This window comes from Podospora pseudopauciseta, assembly GCF_035222475.1.
Source record: "Podospora pseudopauciseta strain CBS 411.78 chromosome 2 map unlocalized CBS411.78m_2, whole genome shotgun sequence".
Taxonomy (NCBI): Eukaryota; Fungi; Ascomycota; class Sordariomycetes; order Sordariales; family Podosporaceae; genus Podospora; species Podospora pseudopauciseta.
The window spans coordinates 226,794-246,472 of NW_026946663.1; the positions used below are offsets into that span (position 1 = coordinate 226,794).

Consider the following 19,679-nt stretch of genomic DNA (forward strand, 5'->3'; position numbering starts at 1 on the left):
TACAAAGACGGGACGAAACGAACGTGCATGGTGGCCAACGAAACAAGAACAAGCCTCTTGATGCAACGTACAGCGAAGAAAACACTATACGGGAAGAAGAATCTAGAGTTGATGTAACGTGTGATGAGGAGTTGAAGTAAAGGGATGAGGACTTACACTGCCGTCGTCCGGCACCGCAACTCCCTGTCATGATTGAAAACCGTTAACCATAGGGTTCCCTTCCCGTTCACCCATCGTCGACAGTATTTTCAAAATGAAGATAGATGGCCAGAATGCAGCTCAACCCGGAGACTGAATGACTCGAATATCTGGTTCGCTCTTCCCCCCCAAGTCCTCCGAGATAGGTACCCATTCTCGGACTTCTCAGGGACACCACCGGAGGTAAGCAAAAGCATGTCTCTCTTCCTCCCTTGAGACGGAACACGGGGAAGCCGTGTGCTTGACACATGTCAAAAGACGTCAAGGATCTGTCAAGAAGCAGAACGTCCCATGTACCCTATTTCTGCCTTTGGCCTTTGGTCTCGCGCACCTTCTGATCCCTTATAGCAATCTCATTGATATTAAATAGATGCCTCATAACGTCGGAGCCCTGCAAAGTGAAAAGGCTTCACAATATCCTCTAGAATGGTAATGACTGGTAGCCAGGAAGCAGATAGACTGATGTTACCCATCACTGCCATCCAAGCCCACTTTCTTTTCTGCATGATGTACCAACAACGATCATAACCACTTTTCGTGAGGCTTGGACAATGTCATGACATCTCACGGCAGAAGGGGGCCCTGGAAACGAGGCTCTACCTTCGGAATCGCCTCGCCCTTTCCCCATCAATGGCCGATCGGATTGGCTGGCGCCGTCAACAGACGCCTCTTTTTGTACGTACGGGCTTCCCACAAGCTAAATCTGGTCCGAGCAGTATTACATGTCCGGTCTGCGTATGATACGCCCCAGCTTGTTGATATTTCGGCACCGAGCCGTCTTTCTGCCCCAATCCACAAGGCCCTCGAGGGGGATATCTATCAGGCAATCATGGTGTGCTAGGACCAGTGGACACCAGTTGAGCCTCCCCCGACTCGAATCGACATTCTAGAAACACAGAACTTCCGGCGCCGGCAACAAAGCTAACCGAACGTTGAAAATGGCCGACAATTACTGGATCTCCGATGATTAAAAGAACAAGGGGAGACTTGTAATACCGCCTATGGTGAGTATCTACCCTGGCTTCAAGACCACACATGAATGGTTAATCTTTCGGATATCGGGGTTCCTCCGAGAAAAGGCAAGTGCCAAAACAGTCATTGAAATGGCTAATGGTCGCGGCTTTGACCGATCCAAAACTCAAGACCCACGTGCTGGAGGATCAACACACTTCGGGTGTCCGTCATATGCTGGACCTCCGCGAGGCGTGATAAGCTCCGGGCATAGATAAAAAAAGAGAAAGGGACCTCGGCCATAGGATTTTGATGTTTCCCAGACCATTGTACACATCACTTGACATTTGACAATGATGCTTTGTCGGCAGATGAGAATGAAGCTGCGCGTCTCGGTCAATAAGTGTTCGGTGGTGAGCCATGCCCGAGATCAGCCGGCTACGACGTGCTGCCTTGTCCAATCAACCTGCCGAACACAACATGAAGAACCGAAGCCAAGGCACGCCTTCTTTTTCGACCAGCTCTCGAGACTGCCGCCCCGTTGAAGCCATCACCTCAGTTGTCAACTCGACAATAAAAGCGCCGAATCCATGCTAGACACCCTCCTGTTCAGCGCCGAGACGATCTCCCGCACCATGATTACGACGCTAGATCAGCCAGATCGTCCAATGTGACATGGGGCGAACCAATCAGCTGCAGCATGGCAGGGCAGACGATAAAAGCCGTTGGTGTTTTCCAACCGTCAGAAGATTACCTAGCATTGGAATCGGAGAAGCAAGACACTACAACGGCTACTAGATGTCTTGTTTGTCGGGAGTTGGTTGCTGTGTCAGCATCTTCCGCTCTTTGTTTACCTGGCGAGTTTTGAACAGGAAATGATGGAAGACAAATGGCGACGACATTGAGATGGTGTAACTCGCACCCGCACTCTGACGTGTTCTCGAACACCCCCCCTCGCGGCTTCCTTTCAAGAAAGAGGTGGGTGGGTGAGTGGAGGAGGGGGAGGACGTTGTGGCAGGAGCCATCCATCATGCCTACGGAAGGCACATCGGGTAAGGTAGGTACGTCTCTTACTCTCTTGCATTCTTACACAAACACAAACAAACACACAGACCGCAGTAGATCACCAGAGATCAACCAACCAAGAGAAACGCCGCTCCCGCCCTGAGACCTCGAGTCTCATCAAGCCAGCCTCTGAGCCTTCGGGATGTCCAAGACACCAGAGACCTGGTCCACTCAAAAGCTTCCGACTGTCTCAGACCAGCAGATTGGTGCACGGGGACGGTGAGCGCTGCCCGTCTCCCTTGCTCACCGATGGAGTCACGTCTGCCTATCAAGGCATCAATAAGATTTCTCGCCAACCCGTTGAGGAGGTCACCGCCCCTTCTCCCTTCCGGGCCATCGTCATGCCGGCGGCCCCGGAGTGCCAGAATGACCGGCATAGAATCGGGCGCCTCGTATGATTCGTGATGGTGGACTCGGTATACAAACTTCAGCTTGGTTCAGTCATCAAACAAAAGAGATCGCCCCGCCAGGCGCCGACATAGCCAACAAATGCGGGGGGCTATCGCCGGCTTGGTCCTCCGCTCGGCGTCTCCTCGTGACCGAGCCACAGCAGCTCGCTAACAGCTCAGCGACGCCATCCAGCCCTGTGCTTGCCGTAGAGCTCGAAAGCGATATCCAACACGAGTCCCGGGACCAAGAATATCCATATCTGGAAATGGGCCAGGATCATGGCGCGCCCCAATTGGCCCGGCCATGAAGGTCGTCGCGCGGGCTTGGTGACTGGTTGGCGTTTGTGGTCCAAAGCATATTCTTGGTGCCTCCCAAGGTCCAATGTGCTCTCTCTCTCGACATTTTGTTGAGAGAACCCAACGGTCTCAATCAATCAATGCATTACTCGCAAGTCGCCAGGGTGTCGGGCGACAAGCAAGAGACTAATGCTCTTGAACCAAATCAGCCTATCAAACGGACACCTTACGATTAACAGCCGCCCACCCCGCCAGCGCCGAGAACTGGAGCCTTCATCAACAAGCTTATTTTTAGCGGACTCGCAATATGCTCGTAATTGGGCCCTCTAAATCAAGATATGGTTCAAGATATTCCCGCATGTGCGGAGACGAAGCTTTACGCGGGCTCGCACGACATCATCCTCTCCCCCTGACCCTGGTTCTGACTCTGGCTGGCCCCTGGCGAACCTCTGAGACAAGCATCATCTAGCAGAGAACCTAGAGGGAACATGACTAAATGACAGTCGAGAAAGAGTCACGAGATGACCGAATCCAGCAATCTTACCAGAGTGACCCCTTTGGAGAGATGAAGAGCTTTGTTACTTGAAGTGGTCATGTTGTTGGGGGGGTGGGCAGCCTTAACCCTGATGGCCAGGGGTCAACCCCAGATTCACAGGGGGGGCTCATTCGGGTTAGCCTATGCTCGCAGCTCAGTGGAGCTCCCGGCAGTGGGGGTTGTGCTGATCTGTCCAGGGACAAGGCTTATTCACAAAAAGCTTGCTTGCACCCCGTCATGCAGTATTCTCAAGCTCCTCGAGGCCGTCGATATTGAGGGCCTCATCTATTTTCCAGCACCTGCCACGGAAACCAAACCAGGTTGCGGGATGAGATGTTGCTTCACACTATACAAAGTTCCCAAATGTTGATATGGCCATATCAAGCCGCCTTTTGTGCCGCAGAACCGAGCTGCTTCTCCCTGGCTTCCAGGTCCCGAATACGCAGCAAAAGTATTTGTCAACCAGTAGCAAGCAGTAGATTTCATAATTCAACGAGAAACCTTCACCCTCAGCTATCGACAACTCTGGTCGGTGGCACCGACAGTCTGACTTGGCTTCACCAACTGTTGTGTCGGCCAAACCTAGATTGAACCCCCCAACATGCACAATGACTCGTGCCCACATGTGTTCTCTACGAACTAACTGGACAATTTCTTGGGACCGCTATTCCGTCTTTCCCTGGCCGCGACGGGTAACGGGCGTGAGAGTGACTTCCCTAGTCGGTCATATCAGATGCGGGCGGGAGAGGCAGCAGATGCAGGGTGTTATGAACGGATGAAGAGGAGGGGGGTGGACCAGCCGCCCTTGGGCCGCGCTTAACAGCCAGATGCAGCGGCTGGCAGCTCCAGCTCACGGCGTGACCGTATCAATGCCGATGATGTGGGTTGATCTCCCACCTGGCCCTTTGATACAACACCGAACCTTGCATACGCTTAGTATCCATTCCCATCGACGTTGGAGAACTGGCAAATTGGCATTGGCACCCTCTTCACACCGTCCGGCCGCCGCGCCCCTTCTTCCGCTGCCTCATCCACCTTTTGCTCTCGCCGGCGCCGAATTGTGCCTGAGAGACAGCCACCTCACCCACCTCATCCACCTCACGAACTTGCCAACAGTCGTCATCGATGCCATGCCTGGGCAGCCAGCCACTGGATGATCAACGACGTCGTACTCAGCGACGATTCAGTCCCGAGACGATGTCTTCGGGTCCCACGGTGCGGGCCTTGTCCTTCGTCAATGGAACCCTTCTAGCACCCAGATCGAACCCCTCTCTCGCCTGCTCCCCTTGTTTACTTGGCAGCGTTGCACTCCCGGCGGGCTTACCCTCGTCTTGCTGTCCCTCGAAACCCTTACAATTTCAGCCCGTCGGCCGACTGGCCAATTTGCGCTGTAGTCTTCCTCTTCTTCCGGGACTCAAGGGCAACTTGTGCATGTATACACCTGAGATCACCAGCGCGTGCTGTGCTGCCATGCTGGCAGGTTTCACTCCCTGGGGAGCGCTGCTTTTGCCCTTTCTGCAGACAGTGATATTCTTCTGTCGGACCTGTGGCGCCGTGGTATCACTGTCTCTGACCCTTTCGTTCTTTCTTGTGTCCCAGAATCTGTCTCTCGTTGCTGGACGCGAGAGGTGCCCGCCTTTCTGACCGCTCCTCGACTGCTGTCTACACAACATCGTCTTCATCCAAGGTGGTGAAGTGGATTAGTGGCTCGCACCGTCGATACCACAAACGTCACCCCATCTCTTTTATACTCTGCACTACCGCACGACCATACTTCATCGGGAACAGTGTTATCTGGCCTTGCCCCCCCCCTTTGCCGTGGACCTGTTTTAGACAACCAGGCGACAGGAAGACGCGCTGTCTCAAGTGTGGGAAGGAAGTACCCATGTACCTCATCCCACCACATCCTTGACCCCTGCTTCTCTTCCATAAACCACAACCCATCCACATGCTGGATGAGCTCAGCTTTGCCGATGCTCAACAGGCACCCTGATGAGCATGAATGGGTGTCTTATCAATATCTCCGTCGTTCAAAAAGCTTCCGGCCCTCAAACCCGGCACCTTCCTTACCTAACTTCTCCATCAGAAGAAGAACAAAAGCTGCATACCGAGAAGGTACCACCTGCAGACGCTTAAGTTGATTGCCCTTGCTCACGTCGATCGGGCCTCGGCCTTTTGCTTCTTCTGCGTGCTTCCAGTCTCTGTTAGACTCCTTCTCCCTTCACATTTGTCGTCGAAAAACATCACAGGAGCGTCAACTCCTCGTCACCACCCACGCCTTTGGATACACACAGCACTGCCCACAACAATCTACCTGTCACTGTGGCCTCTAGGTTCCACCAACAACAGCAAAGACGCACAGTATTATGGTTCGAGACGACATCCCAGAGGAAGGACCTGGTGATGTGCAGCCCACCAACAAGGTATTCTGTACATACTGCGGAAAGGGCTTCACTCGCAAAGAGCATCTCGAAAGACATCTTCCACAGCGTAAGCTCATTCATCCAACTTGACAGCACACATATGAGTGATACTGACGTCGTGTGGACTTGTAGACACCAACATCAAACCACACGTCTGTCAGTTTTGCAAGATAGGCTTCAGCCGTCGGTAAGATGCCTGCATGACCTCTTAGCTATATACCAACCCTTGAAGCTAACCATGGGATCCAACAGGGACTTGCTGCAACGGCACATCTCCTCGCTCCACGAACAAGGCCCCATCGATGCTATCACGGGCGGGATGATGACTGTCACAGGACGGACACCCATTTCGTGCCAGAACTGTGCCACGGCAAAGACAGGATGTGACAAAAAGGTGCCATGTACGAGGTGCGCTGAAAAGAGCCTCCACTGTGAGGCTCGCTATGCCCGACGGTCGTCCAAGGCGGCTATTCGTGTCCAGCAGGCACATGCTGCGCAAGCAAGCGCTGTTGCATCCCATCAACAGGCGGCGGCAGCAGCTTCGGCTGCTGCTGCTGCTGCCAATTTCATGGCATACCCTGCCGCTCCGTTTGGCCATGTGTCCCACTTGCCTGCGACCATCAACCCCTCGTACATGGACCTTATGAGAGGTGTTCCACTTAAGATGGAGGAAAAGATGGAATCAATCACAGTGGACACGAAGCCACACCGCTCTCCCATGAAGTCTCCCATGGTCACCCACCCTATCAGCCCGCCTAGCTTTCCCTCGCCACACAATCGGGGTGATATGGGCATGGATGAGTACATGGGTGACATGACGGATCCCCAGTACTTTTTGTCGCCCTGGGACACCTACACGATCGGCGGTATCGACATGTACCAAGGTGATCCTGGGACCATCCCGCTGGAAAGGGCCGACATTTCGATGGATTTTGGTGTAAACGATCTGTCTGCCCCTACATCAGAGCCGATGACGGCGAGTTCCTCGCGCGGGTCACACACCAGGGAGACGAGCATCGTCTCGGCAGCCGAATATGAAACTACAGTGAGGCAACGGCAAAATCAGCATGGACAGGCGGATTTGTCCTTGTCGACCATGCCGACCGACAGCTCCATCCCCGAGTTTGAGGTTGTGCAGGTGGCCGAAGGGGCGTGGAACCTGGCGCGATGTTTACCGCCTTTGCCCACAACCAACTGTCCACGCACGGCGATTGTGCATCTCGAGTGCCTGGAGAAAAAGTCAAAACAAGAAGGGACGTGGAGTTCGTTGGAGAAATACCTGGAGCAAGCGCCAGACGTGGCTGATTTGGGGTCGGTGGTACCGATCAAGGACCGCACACGTGATCAGCTGCTGGCCATCACGCAAGGATTTCTCTACAAGGCTCTCGACATTCATCGCAGCAGCATTCCGCCCTCCTCATACAGGCCTGGACATCCCAACGCCGGGGAACCTTCCAACTTCAACTACATTGTGCTGCCGCCGTCCAAGATTTTGGAGTATTTTTTGAGCAGCTATGTCAGAAGTTTGTCGGTGTACTATCCCTTGGTCAACGGGGGCGTGGATCCCAATGAAATGCTGCTGCAGGACAACTTGGCCTCGACACTCTTGGTCCTGCTCATGATTGCCCAAGGAGCGGCTGCGATGCCCATGGCTGAGGCGCGATACCTTTCGGCTGGCTTGACCGAGACGTGCCGGATTTCGTTATTTGATATTGTCGAAAAAGACGTCGAGTTGTCAGCAGACCCGATTACTCTGCGGTGCGCTTTACTTTTCCTCGTGCTGGGTGCGTGGAGCGGTGACAAGTGGTTGATGGACATTGCCATGGGTCAGCGGGGGATGTATATTTCCGTAAGTTTGAAAATCCTTGTCTTGAAGAGTGTAGAACAAAGCTAACTTGCCACGCCATGAGATGCTCAAACACGCAAGCATGATGGAGTCGCAGCCTGCCATGATTCCTGTGTTCAACAAGTCCAGCGACCTTGAGCTGGAATGGCACCATTGGAAAGAAAGAGAAAGAAGGAACAGGCTGGTTTACAACTACGTCATGCTCGACCAGGAGCTCTCCCTCTTCCACGACGTCACGCCCCTTTTTGCCATCACCGAACTCAAATGTCCTCTCCCCGGCCCGGAGCCCCTCTGGCAGTGTCAGACATCCGCTGAATGGCTCAACAAGATGCAATCGGCGTACGGCTCCACTGCCAACGTGAACCCCCAGCTCCTCGAAGCCGCCACCGTGACGCCCTCCCTCTGCGATTTGTTCCAAGACTTCCTCCATGACAACCTCTCCCGCCGCCAGAGCCAAGGCGGCCTCTCGCCCCAGCAGCTCAGACTCCTCCTCCACCCCATCCAGTCCCTCATCTGTCACCTCCGCCAAATGCTCTCTTGCTTTTCTGACGTTCTCAGCGGCGGTCCCATTTCCCGCTCGCGCAACCCGGGCACCATCACCCGCTCCTCCACCCAGCAGCGCATGGACGAGGTGCAAACCCTTTTGGCCAAGTGGTATGACATGACGCGGGCTTATCTGCAAAGAGAACCAAACTGCCCCATAACGCGTTGCAACCTGGTGCTGTACCATCTCATCTCCCTCAACGCGACGGCCAACTTTCCCGAGATTGAAAGACTTGCCAGGAGGGAAGCGTTCTCGGCCGAGGGCACGGACTGGTCGTGGGAGTTGAATCTGAGGTCGAAGAGGTGCATTTTCCAACGGGATCAGTCGATGTACCACTGCGGGCAGGTTTTCAAGTTGTTGAGGGCGATGCCGAACAATCGGCGTCCGGCGTGGTGGAGCGCGGCGATGTATAGAGCTACCATGGTGCTTTGGGCCATGAGTTTGACTTGGGGGCAGAATCCGGGGTTAGTGGATGCTGGCGGCGCTGGGGCTGGTGTTCCTGGTTCGTCGACGTCACCGGTTATCAAGCAGCAGAATCCGGAGGAGGGTGGTGTGATTGCCGCGGCGGGGGCGGGGGTGGGGGCGAGAGCGGGAGCGGGAGGAGGGGGAGGGGAACAAGTGGTGGTTATCGATCAGATAACTACGGAGGAGGAGAAGAGGGTGATGCCGGTTTTGTGGGAGGACTCTACGGTTGTAGCGCTGACGAGATTGCCGCAGCAAGGAGGTGGGACGGTCGTGATTAAGACGAGGGAAAGCAAACCGGGGGAGTCGTCGGGGGAGATTTTAAGGTATGCGATTCAGAATATTGATGCTGGGTTCAGCTCGAGGGTGGGGGATGGGATTAAAAGGAAGTTGGAGCAGCTGGGGAAGAACTGGGACGGAGGAGCCGGTTCAGAGGTCCATGGGCTTCCAGTCATGAGTTGAGACTGGGCGGGTTTGGCTTGGTAGGGTTTGTTTGTTTTGGTTTTGCTGATTACTTATGACGATGATCGAAAAGAGAAAATGGGGTCAAATGAAGCGAAGAGCGTTTTGTTATGGATATGATTGTATTGTTAGCTTTCTGCTTCTTGCTTACTTCACTTCTTTGGCGAGACTGTTTGGGGTCTGCTGTTGCGGACTGGACTGGACTTTGGATTGGCAGGTACTTGGAGAAGAAAACAGATTCCAACAGGGGTATCAGGAGACTCTTTTGTTTTCTTTCGGTTCATACTTAGGGATGTCAGGAGTTTATGGTTGATATGAGATTCGGGATGCGAGCGGGCTTTGGCAAGGCAAGCAGTGTCATTTGTACATTATTTTTACTGTTTGTATTCTTGAGGCTCAAGAACGTGTGGCATCTGCCATGCGTTTGATGTTGCTGAAGACTATTGGGATTTTCTGCCTACATCTCCGGAGGTCCAAAATTGCTGCTATCGAGTGATAGAGGGGTCAAACAGTTTGACCTGGCTTGTCAGAGCCGATGATAGACCTACACAGCTGGGGAGCTCCGAGTAGATAGGTATTCGACAAGTTCTCATCTATTCCCCATGTGACGTGCATTTTGGCCTGTGTACCTATCTATCATCACAGTGTTGTCGGTGCTTGCCCTCTCTTCCCCCCTAAGGGCAAAACATGGGAGATGTGATGAATCACTTTCTTGTCTGTTACATCTAACCCCCATCACCCACCCCCCTTCGGCCTGGGGAGGTAGGCTCGTTCCGCTGTTGCTTTTTTTTTATTCGCTTCGGGTTGCGACTTTGCGACAGCATGTTTTGTCTTATGTCAGGACCAAGAAGGATGTTGCACATAATGGTCATGTCAGAACTAACAAACTGTGTGGCTTTGTTCGTGTGGTGGATGGACTGGGGGCAAAGCGAGCTTCTCGGATGCCGAGTTTGAGCGATTGAGACTTTTGAGGTGAGGGCGTTGACGTTGGAGGTTCGGTGAGGGCACTTCGTTGTGATGGTGGTGGTGTTGTTGGCTTGACTTGTTGGTGATGAATCCCTATCGTGGTGTCATCGTCTTCCTCCGTACGGAAGAAGAGGGAACGGCGGCTGAACAACAGGGCTGAATGTCTTGCAGAGTGAGCCGGGCAAAAGGCTTGTCACATCTCACCTGCAACCATAACCACCCATGGGTGAACTCCTGATGCGAGGGTCTGGATGCGAGAGCGTTGGTTGTTGCGTGATGGAAGGTGTGAGTCGATGGGATGCTGACGGACACCACTCGCTTACAGGCATATATCACCACGACGTCTCGGTCACACAGTACTCAAAAGACAGTGGTAGTTACCACGTCGGCAGTTGGCGTCCCGGATCAACAGACACAAGTCCATTCCATTGCGGCGCAGGGAAGAACGTGGTCTGCTTTGCAGTCTGGGTGGGAGATTAGGAAAAGGTAGCTGATGCTGCTTACGGGCGAGGTTTCCCAGAGAATGGATAGGGCCAAGCCCGAGCACACACATAGGCTTCGGCGGGGGAGGCACAGACATTCCTGGACAGGCGATACTTACTCACATTTTTGGTCATAAGTTTCCTAGAAGGAGAGTCGACGACTTCTTGGCACCAGCCCAAATTCTTACTTGAAGCCTTCCTGGTGCTTGGGTCCGAACGGTCGGTAGTCTCCAACCCCCCGAAGCACCGGACGAATACACCCAGAGATAACATCAACCAACAAACCAATCTGCTGTCACAAGGTCCAGACTTCTGTAGAACAGTCAGCTTGATGAGACCACTCACCCTTCAGCGTATATATTGCAAAAATAAGCTCATTGAACACCCCCTTCTTGGCATCACGCATCCAAACTGCTTAAATGCTCTGCATACCAAGCGAACGTATAGGATTGGACGGTGGGGGTGGGGGTTGTATAAAAATGCTGTCTATCACCCGCATGCCAAGACTTTGACTCTTCGCATTTCTTAGAGCCATCCGGGGAGGAAAAAGGGTTTTTTCCCAGGCGGACGGGGGTAAATTATCATCGGAACATTTCCAACGCTATGCCGCCTGGTTCCTGTCTTGGAAGCTACTGCGAGGGGGTGCGGGATACCACGCTCTTCTGAAGCGGCGAGCCTTCTGATTCGGCCCCCCAATGACCTGGTCGGGACGGGCTTCTGAAGAGGTGTGGGTGAATTCCAATCAAATGCCGCCAGTTGTATATTAGCCAAAGATATTAAAACAGGGGGTATCTGATTAACAAACGATAAGTTGGACACTGCCTTGACGTCTCAACCCAGTTGACAGTCTAAGCAAGGGGAACATATTCGTTCCGGTCTTACTTGCACAAGGAACCCCCTGATCTAATCTTTGTTTTCGATATGAACGGTCAATAAACGAGGCCTCCTGTTTGGCCAGTTCGCGACTGCCAACGTATATCCTCCTTTGGGTGGACCGGGCAAGCCAATACCAACGCAAGGAACATGGGTAAAAGAATGCCGTACCATGTACTTGGATTGATAGTCGAACACCCTCCTTGATGACCGCCATGGAACAATGTTCAACAAGGGCTGTCGCGCCCTGTGGTCCCATCTTGGTAGTCTTAAGCGACGAGGCTTATTCGCGAGGGGCAGTCACTCCGTAGGACGGGAACTCTTGATCCCCAAGATTTAGTGTTGTCTTGGTCGATCTGTTGCAGAGCGGATGGTGGTTCTGCACAGACCAATGTCTGTGAAATCGTGGAGTTAGGGTTGCAACAGGAAGTCGATCTGCCGCCCCCTGAGATGGACATTGTGCTTCACCAACAATGTGGTTCATCTTGCCTCACTCAAGATGGTCACCTGATACTTTCTGCGACCATCCGAGCCCGATAATGACAAGACTCAGATTAGGTCCATAATATTAGAGAAACCGTGCACGGCAGACTTAGACAGCCAGGTGTTGTGGGTGTTGTCACGATATGACGGGCTGGCGAGAAGGATGCCGAATGAGGACATGCATACAACATGGGGAAAGACACAGAACTTGCATCCTGTGTCCCAAGAATGCCTCAGCCGATAGACAGGGGCGATATGGACAAGGGCGGGGTGTCTCGGTGGTGATAGGGATAGCGGCATTAGCTTCTTGGGGGCTCGTATTGAGATACAGCGAGGTAGCGATACTGTGTCTAGTCTTGATGGGCCGCGGCCTTATTGTGTTACCGGCTCCCAGAGCATTGGAGATGAGGCAACAGAGATTGCACTCGCTGTTCTCGTGTGCATGCGCAGCCCGGAAAGTCGGGAACTGTGCAGCAGGCGGCCAAAATCCATGTCGCGATGTTGCCATTCTCCCACGGGCATGCCGTATGATGAGACCCAAACAACTCTGGCGCAGAAGCGGGACGGGGCACGGGAAAACAGAGCACAACATAGAAGACTCGGCCGACTCTCCGGGAATTCTTCGAGACGGGCCTGGCGATAGCTATCTGTTGGATGCGTCCATCAGGCTAAAGTCAGCCCTCGCGCATGGAACCAAGCTGCGGGTATGCTATTGTTAGTGTCTTTTCCAATACGTCAATATCAGCGAGATTGCTCAGGCATCCGCTGGAGCGTTTCTGTAAGCAACAAACTGCACGTTATCTCGAACCCGTTCATGACACGAACTTGTTGCACAGCGAGGCGGCCACCAGACGAGGGACGCCGCCAGAAAAAGGCCCGCTACTGTCGACGATCGAAACCGACAACCTGATGCTTGGGACTTATCCCAGCATGCAGGTCGCTTCCTGACGATAGCGTCGTAAATGTAACCCAGAAATCAGCAAAATATATCCGGATCAGATGTGCCGCAGCCTCGGTGCCGCAGAGCAACTGGTGTGCGAGAAGACCCAGGCCGGAGTGAATTTAGGGTCTAGTGCCTGGATTCTGGCAATCAATGGCGATCTGGGTGTTCCAATCGGTCAATTAGGTTGGTCTTCAGGCTGCCCGTGTTGGTGTGGTCGAGTGAGACGCTGTTTTGTTGTTGAGTTGACGTTGGAAGGTTGAAGCCAAGCACCAGGGCATCTGAGACGTCTCTTAAATCAGCCCTAACCCCGGATCCACTAGCTTAAAGGGGCTAGTGCGCCCATGCCTGCTCAAACGGTCGATTGTGCACAGACCACATCTTCAAGGCCTGCCCCTGCACGCGGTGTAAATCATCACCGCCAAGCTTCAACATCATCACAGTATGGAGATTGTCGATTCTAGTTCGCATCTCCCATCCCATTTCAGATATCACATCAGCGTTGTTCCTGGATACTCTTTGGTACGGCAGATCTCACACCATACTTCTATATTGCCAATCACATCAGTACTAACACTCGTCTAGTCACCTATCATCCGTATTCCGAACGGACCCGGCGAGAAGAAGAATGGCCGCAAACTGTCACGTTCCCAACTACCGTGGCCGGAGATACAATCAACTAGTCTCAATGTTTTTCCCGAGTGATTGCTGGGCTAGAGGGGATTATGGGATTCACCACTTACCTTAGTCTCATGTTCACAACACGGTCCGGACCTCCGTGGGGATCCTGTGACATCGCGCCTTGGAGGTTTGTCTGCTTCAGGTCGGCAATTGAAAGTCACCCTATCGACTCAGGCGCGCGGCTGCTCTCCAGCCATCGGTGTGGTAACAGCCGAGACCTTGGGACTCCTCCGACTTCTCATGCTCGAAAGGAGTGTCTTTGAGCGAAGGCTTGGTGTCTTGCGGGCCTGGATTTCATCATTGCCATTACCACCCTTGTTGCCATCAACCACTTTTCCCGCGGGCTCGACGCCGGTTCCCACGGGCCGGACTCACATTCTCACCCATTGTATCAGAGCAATGTTAACGGCATCATATAGGAGTGTACACCGAATGGCCTGATGTATGCTCTTGCTCCGCCTCCTAAATGCCAGCTACAAGTTGCGGTTAAAAGTGGATCCTGCCTCGATCGTTTCACCACTCCCACGGATGTCGCATTGTGCTGGTTGAGATGATCTCTGCCGGGGTGCCAAGCTGTCCCAACCCTCTGTCTTGGAAGCGGTGCCGGGAAGGCCTTCATCTCGCCATTGTCTACACCCGCAGACTGACAGCGTCTTGGTGCTGTTCGCAATATCAAAATCCCCTGCATGAAGAGGACGAGATTGCGGGGGCTTCCTCTTGCCCGGGCCGGTCGTGATGCACGATCTCCATCTGGTCTACCGATTAGTCACAGACGCATATGAAGATTCCGCTTTCCTGGAAGGTCTGAAATGAATTGGACACCATCTGAACATCGAGCCAGTTCCGGATTTTGGTTCCCTACGCGCAAGATGGCATCTATCTTGCAGTGGTATGGTGACGAGACCAGCACTCCCCTGTCTGTCGAGGCATGACATTGACACACAGCTACTCGGAGAATACTAGATCTTGAAACCTCTCTAACCTCTCTTCACACACTCAACTGGTATGCTCGTCCGTAGGACAGAAGCAGCAGCCGGGCCGATATCTGTGGATATATGCTGAGTAAACACGGACAACAGGGTTGCCCGTGGTTTCTATTTCCAATCCTTGACAGTCGAAGGACCGCGCCTCAGTGGTGCACTTGCACGTCGGTGGTAGAAAACTTCACTCACCATCGCATCAAGGAGTCAACACCATCCGATAAAGCACTGTTCTCTCCAGCTATCTCAAACAGAGTGGGACTATTCATAGGCATATTCACAATCAGATACGCCTCGAGGTTGATATCCATCTATCTGATAATTACATACGGCTTTTCAGGACAGACAAGGCTTGCGGATCGTTACACTAGGCTGATCCCTTGTCGCGTTGCGGCCCGCTCTGATTTGTGTATCACCACCTGTCTCTCACCGTCGAGCTTGCCTCTTGGGACGACGGCAATGGAGCCACAGCTACCACGTGGTGCATGACCTCCCATCGCTTACCTTACTGCTATCGGTGACGGCTACACGGTGACGATATTTTGAGTGGTGCTGGCAGCCAGTCGACACTCATTGACGTGTCTTCCTACTGTTTCAGGTCGAGTTGGGAAGCAGTGAGAACAAGGCTCTGCACCCAGTCAAAGGGGGTTGATGGAGAGTAGCGTTCGCTGGTCCCCATTTTGTGAAGATAATCCTTCCATGTCCGTGGAATCAATATGGAAAGGGCGCTCTCCATCGTGGTTGGCTCCAGCAGCAAGGTCGTGATTCACAACCAGTCTGGGCATGCTATGGTTGCATTTGGCTCGCCACATTCCCTCTTTCGTCTATTGGCCCCCATCCCTTCACACCACCTAAATTGTGGCTGGCTTCCACACCAGACTGTCGTCATCGAAGATTCTTCGGGCACAGCAGCCTTGCCAAACCTTAAGACGCCAAGGGGCATCATGGGCACAGGTTTATTGAAGAAGCTGCACCTAGGGCAGGATCGATCACATTCGCATTACAGTATCTCACAGACCCTGACCACGCGTCCTCGTTGTTGATCGGGGGATATTGGTATGAGCAGATCCAGCGGCTCAATCTCAAAGGCTATCTTGCAGCTTGCGTTAGCTCCAGAAAATCCGATCAGTCCGAATCCATAATTCAAGGGTAGTCAGTTATCGTGACTTCTTTGGCCTCGACTCGGCCTATTGACACAGCGAGCTTTGACGATTCACCGTCTTTTCTCAGTTGGTCACTCATTGCTTTAAGATGCCCCATGACATCACACCCAGATCCAGGGCACGAATGCCCGAGGTCAATGCTGACGGCGTGTACACACTTGCATAAGGTAGGTAGGTAACATCGACACGGCTCTTATCAAAAAGCATTGAGGGCCTGCCGCTGTGCGCGCTGCTGCTACCAGCTGTCGACGTTGAGGCCTTTTGTGGGACGACGGGAAAGTATCTTCACGCCCGATCATCTTCGGCACCCTCTCTAGACATCACGACCATGTAGTCCCTGGCATGCACCGTAGGCCAGGACCATGAGATACACAAGAGGAAATATCGTGAGTCGATCCAGATCGTCGGGAGTCCCAGCTGCTGCATGGTTTGTTTGATACTGGGCCGCTTGCGGCACGGGGACCGATGCGACTTGTCTCCGGCCGAGAAGCAGGACGAACTACTGCCGGCAAAACGGGACCGGTGGCAGACACACACCACCGGTCATGATATTTGGGTTCAGAAAAGGAAGTTGATCGACAATGATAGGTCCTGATCTAGGTACCGGATCGTGCGAGATGCTGGAAACCAGCTTGCCGATCCGTGTCGAGTCCAACGAAGATGGTGTTGTGAACGAACCTTAAAGGTATGCGTCTACATGACCACACACTTATGTGGTTGCGAAATCACCCTTGGCTTCCCCCGCAAACAAGATTTTATTCTCTCAGTATGCAGCTGCTGAAGGCCAGTAGAGGAAAGGAGCTGAGCTTGGTAGCAGCGGCAGCGTTCAGCTACCACAGAGTCCAGGAATCTGGATTGCAACCCTCCCCAACACCACAAAAAGGTTCGAAAAAGTGCTTCAATCATGACGACTTGAGCACATAACGACGGAAATCCCTTTTGTTTCCTGACCTACCTGAAACCGGTGCTATTACTTCACAATCGCGAACCATCTAAAGAAGGCAACATCGTGCGTCTGAGCTCGGGGCTCGGGATTCTTCGCTGGAAGCAGCATGTGGTATTCCACCACCCCCACTTTAGAGAAAAAAGAAACAGTGAAACCGGGGAACCAAAGTCTAATTTACCTAGCATCCTCCTAGGATGAATAATCCTAGATTAGTCGGCGGCCAGTCTGGTCGTTGAAGATAGCGACAATTCCACAAACGGAGGAGGCATTGAAATATAGCTAACCGTGAAGACCAAATTCTCTTTCTACTACAAAAACCTCCAGACCCAGAAAGGAACCCCGAGTTTACCGCCCCTTTACATGCACACCGCGATCGTTTTCTGTCAAATTCCCCTTCTCCCCCAATACCCCAACCAACCAGAAATGTTCCAGACATCCAGCCGCCGCCTACCTACCTTACTCACACACGTGTAGTGTTACTCTACCAGAGCTGAAACTGCTTTCCCTCTCTCTCCCAAACGCAGAATGTCGTCATATTACAACTTCACTTTACTAGCCAAAGCCCGAAACAAGAATCGCATTTCATTCAAGCTTTTTTATCTCTCCTTCATTCTTCCCCAGACAATACTATTGGCAGTGCAGTACCATCATCATTAGGTATCATTCATGCTACTTGACAGGTGACCAAAGAGTCTGCTGTCATGATACCTTGCCACCACTCGACCAATAAATTTGACATCTGCAACATGGCATGAGAATGACAGCCTGCCATCCATTGCAGCTTTTCTCGAAAAGAGTTAAAGATCGACATAAAAAACGTTGAAGGTAACACCCTGCAATGCCACACGATAGCCACGATGGAAAATCACTTCCCTGGTTTTTAATCTTTCTACCCCTGTTGAACTGCATACAGTGAGCGACGATCACTAAGCCCCCTTATTTAGATGAAGAAAAGATAGAGTGCTGAGTTTTGACACTGTCAGTCACAACGGGGGCACGTATCCTATAAGTGAGCTTATCACTTTGTTGCTCTACTAGCTACTTGTACTATATACCGCTTTGTCATTAACACTTTATATATATAAAATAATCTAACTACCTAGTTTTTAACTATTGATTTGTTTAGTTTACTTTTTTTGGAATCTACTTTATTTAGGTAAGTATTTTATAAAACATTATTACTATTTATAGTACTTTTACTATAAATAACGCTACGTAGTATTATAGTAGTAATTTACTATAGAATAAGTCTGACGCTGACTCATTCTAATAAATAGTATTAAAGATAAGACTTTTATAATTTATTAGATATATTACTTTTTTATTTAAAATGTGAAAATTTATATCATAAAAATTAAACATATTTTTAAAATTAAAAATTGAGTCCCATATACAGGCTTAAGGGCCCTGTAATGGTAGCGCGCTCTAGTGCTTACGGTGTAGCAGAAACTTGCGACACGCTATCTGTAGCTCACTTCTAGATATGTGTAGGCTCCAGCGCTAGCCTTCTGTAATACCTCTGTAGTAGGGTTCGCACTCGTCCTTACTATATACTTTCTGAGGGCCTGGTAGGGCCTTGCAACCCCCAACACGCAGATGTGTTAAAGCTTGACTTAAAAGTCAAATATTTGGCTGCGTTTTGCTAAAAACGTGCTCACGCTCGTACAACACAAAGCAAAATCAGTCACTGGCCTACCGTAAGTACAGGTAGTTGTAGGCTCACAAAGCCACTGATATTACATAGCAGTTATAGAGCCTTTAGTAGCCTAAATCCAAAATTTGGACTATTTTAGGCTACCGTAGCCTCCGATGCAAGGTTTCGAAGTTGACTGTGTACTAAGTGGATCCTTAAGGGTACCGGGTCAGTATGTTGAAGCCGTCTTTGCTATATCCACTAGTTCTTTTGGAACTAAACGCCTTATAGTATTACAGCGGTCACTTACTGTAAAATAGGCTATACAGGAACTCATTTTTAACAATTAAGATTGATTTTAATAAGCTAATAAAAGCTATAAATAAAAAAAGTAGTTAAAACAATAGTTTTAAAGCTAAAGTAAAAGTATTAAAAAATAGATAACGTAATTAATTAAAAAATATTAAAATAAATTTTAACGATAAATTTATTATTATCATTAATATTATTAGAGTATAAACTCATCTTAATAATGGTTTTGATAACTTATAGAAATATATAGATCTTTAGCTTTAAATAGTGTCAGAAGGCTTTATTTAATTTAATATATAAAAGTAGATATCTATAATACAAATATATAAGTATTATTAGTCTTACATGAAAATATAGATCTCACTTATGCGTGAATGCCTGGTAGCGCAATACCCCAGTAGATTCACTTTTTTCCTAACTAACTAACATAACAAACCCTGCAAAGGTAACCTTCTTGGCTTGGTATTCTACGCTTTACTCTATTTTCGAACCTCAGACCGTTCCTCAGCGACTAAAAGAGATACCACCTCGTCGTCGTGATTTCCCCTCCTTCCCTATCAATCATGATTCACTAACAGGCCACCAGCTCCCACTAGTCGACGGGAACTCACATACGCTCCCCGGAGGAACTTCCCCGGCAGCAGCAGTAGCCAGCAGCGGGTCGCTACCATCCTGCCCTATCCGATTATTGCTCACCGGTCAATCAAGTCAACTCCCTTGCGATCGACACTAGGTCTGATCTGGCCAAGTGTTGTTCGGCCTTTCCACCCTTCCCGCCCAAGCTTTCCCGAAGATCGAGATTCGTGAGAAATTCCATGTTCCAAAGATCGGATTCCTGAGCGCGCGCGGCACGGGAGGGAGGTTCTAGACCTACAGCCAAGTATGGTAGAGAAGTGAGACAAACCTCAATATGGCCCGGTCATAATGGATTCATAGATTGGGAAAGGTAGACAAGTGTGCAAGGCCACAGCCAAAAGCTGTTCTACCCTTCACACACGGGCACACAAAAGGGGAAGTGCGGTTCGAGAACCGAACCATGCAATATAGG

General features: G+C 51.2%; 3 protein-coding genes across 3 annotated transcripts; 2 read left to right on the forward strand and 1 right to left on the reverse strand.

Annotated features, from left to right (window-relative positions):
- Positions 1–5,801: 5,801 nt before the first annotated feature.
- On the forward strand, positions 5,802–9,172 carry QC763_200490 (uncharacterized protein; the record flags this gene model as incomplete). Its single annotated transcript, XM_062909078.1, has 4 exons — positions 5,802–5,925; positions 5,991–6,045; positions 6,111–7,707; positions 7,769–9,172. The coding sequence occupies 4 exons, from the start codon at positions 5,802–5,804 to the stop codon at positions 9,170–9,172; spliced, it is 3,180 nt and encodes a 1,059-aa protein (XP_062767820.1).
- A 467-nt stretch (positions 9,173–9,639) lies between these two features.
- QC763_200492 (uncharacterized protein) lies at positions 9,640–10,712 on the reverse strand. The gene is made up of 3 exons (XM_062909079.1): positions 10,343–10,712; positions 10,057–10,302; positions 9,640–9,982 (listed from the first exon to the last, which is right to left on the reverse strand). Exons 1-3 carry the CDS (start codon positions 10,465–10,467, stop codon positions 9,898–9,900), a joined length of 456 nt encoding a protein of 151 aa, XP_062767821.1. The 5' UTR covers positions 10,468–10,712; the 3' UTR covers positions 9,640–9,897.
- A 1,958-nt stretch (positions 10,713–12,670) lies between these two features.
- Positions 12,671–17,758, forward strand: QC763_200495 (uncharacterized protein). Its single transcript, XM_062909080.1, has 3 exons — positions 12,671–13,438; positions 13,502–16,425; positions 16,532–17,758. The coding sequence occupies exons 1-2, from the start codon at positions 13,361–13,363 to the stop codon at positions 13,619–13,621; spliced, it is 198 nt and encodes a 65-aa protein (XP_062767822.1). The 5' UTR covers positions 12,671–13,360; the 3' UTR covers positions 13,622–16,425; positions 16,532–17,758.
- Positions 17,759–19,679: the final 1,921 nt, after the last annotated feature.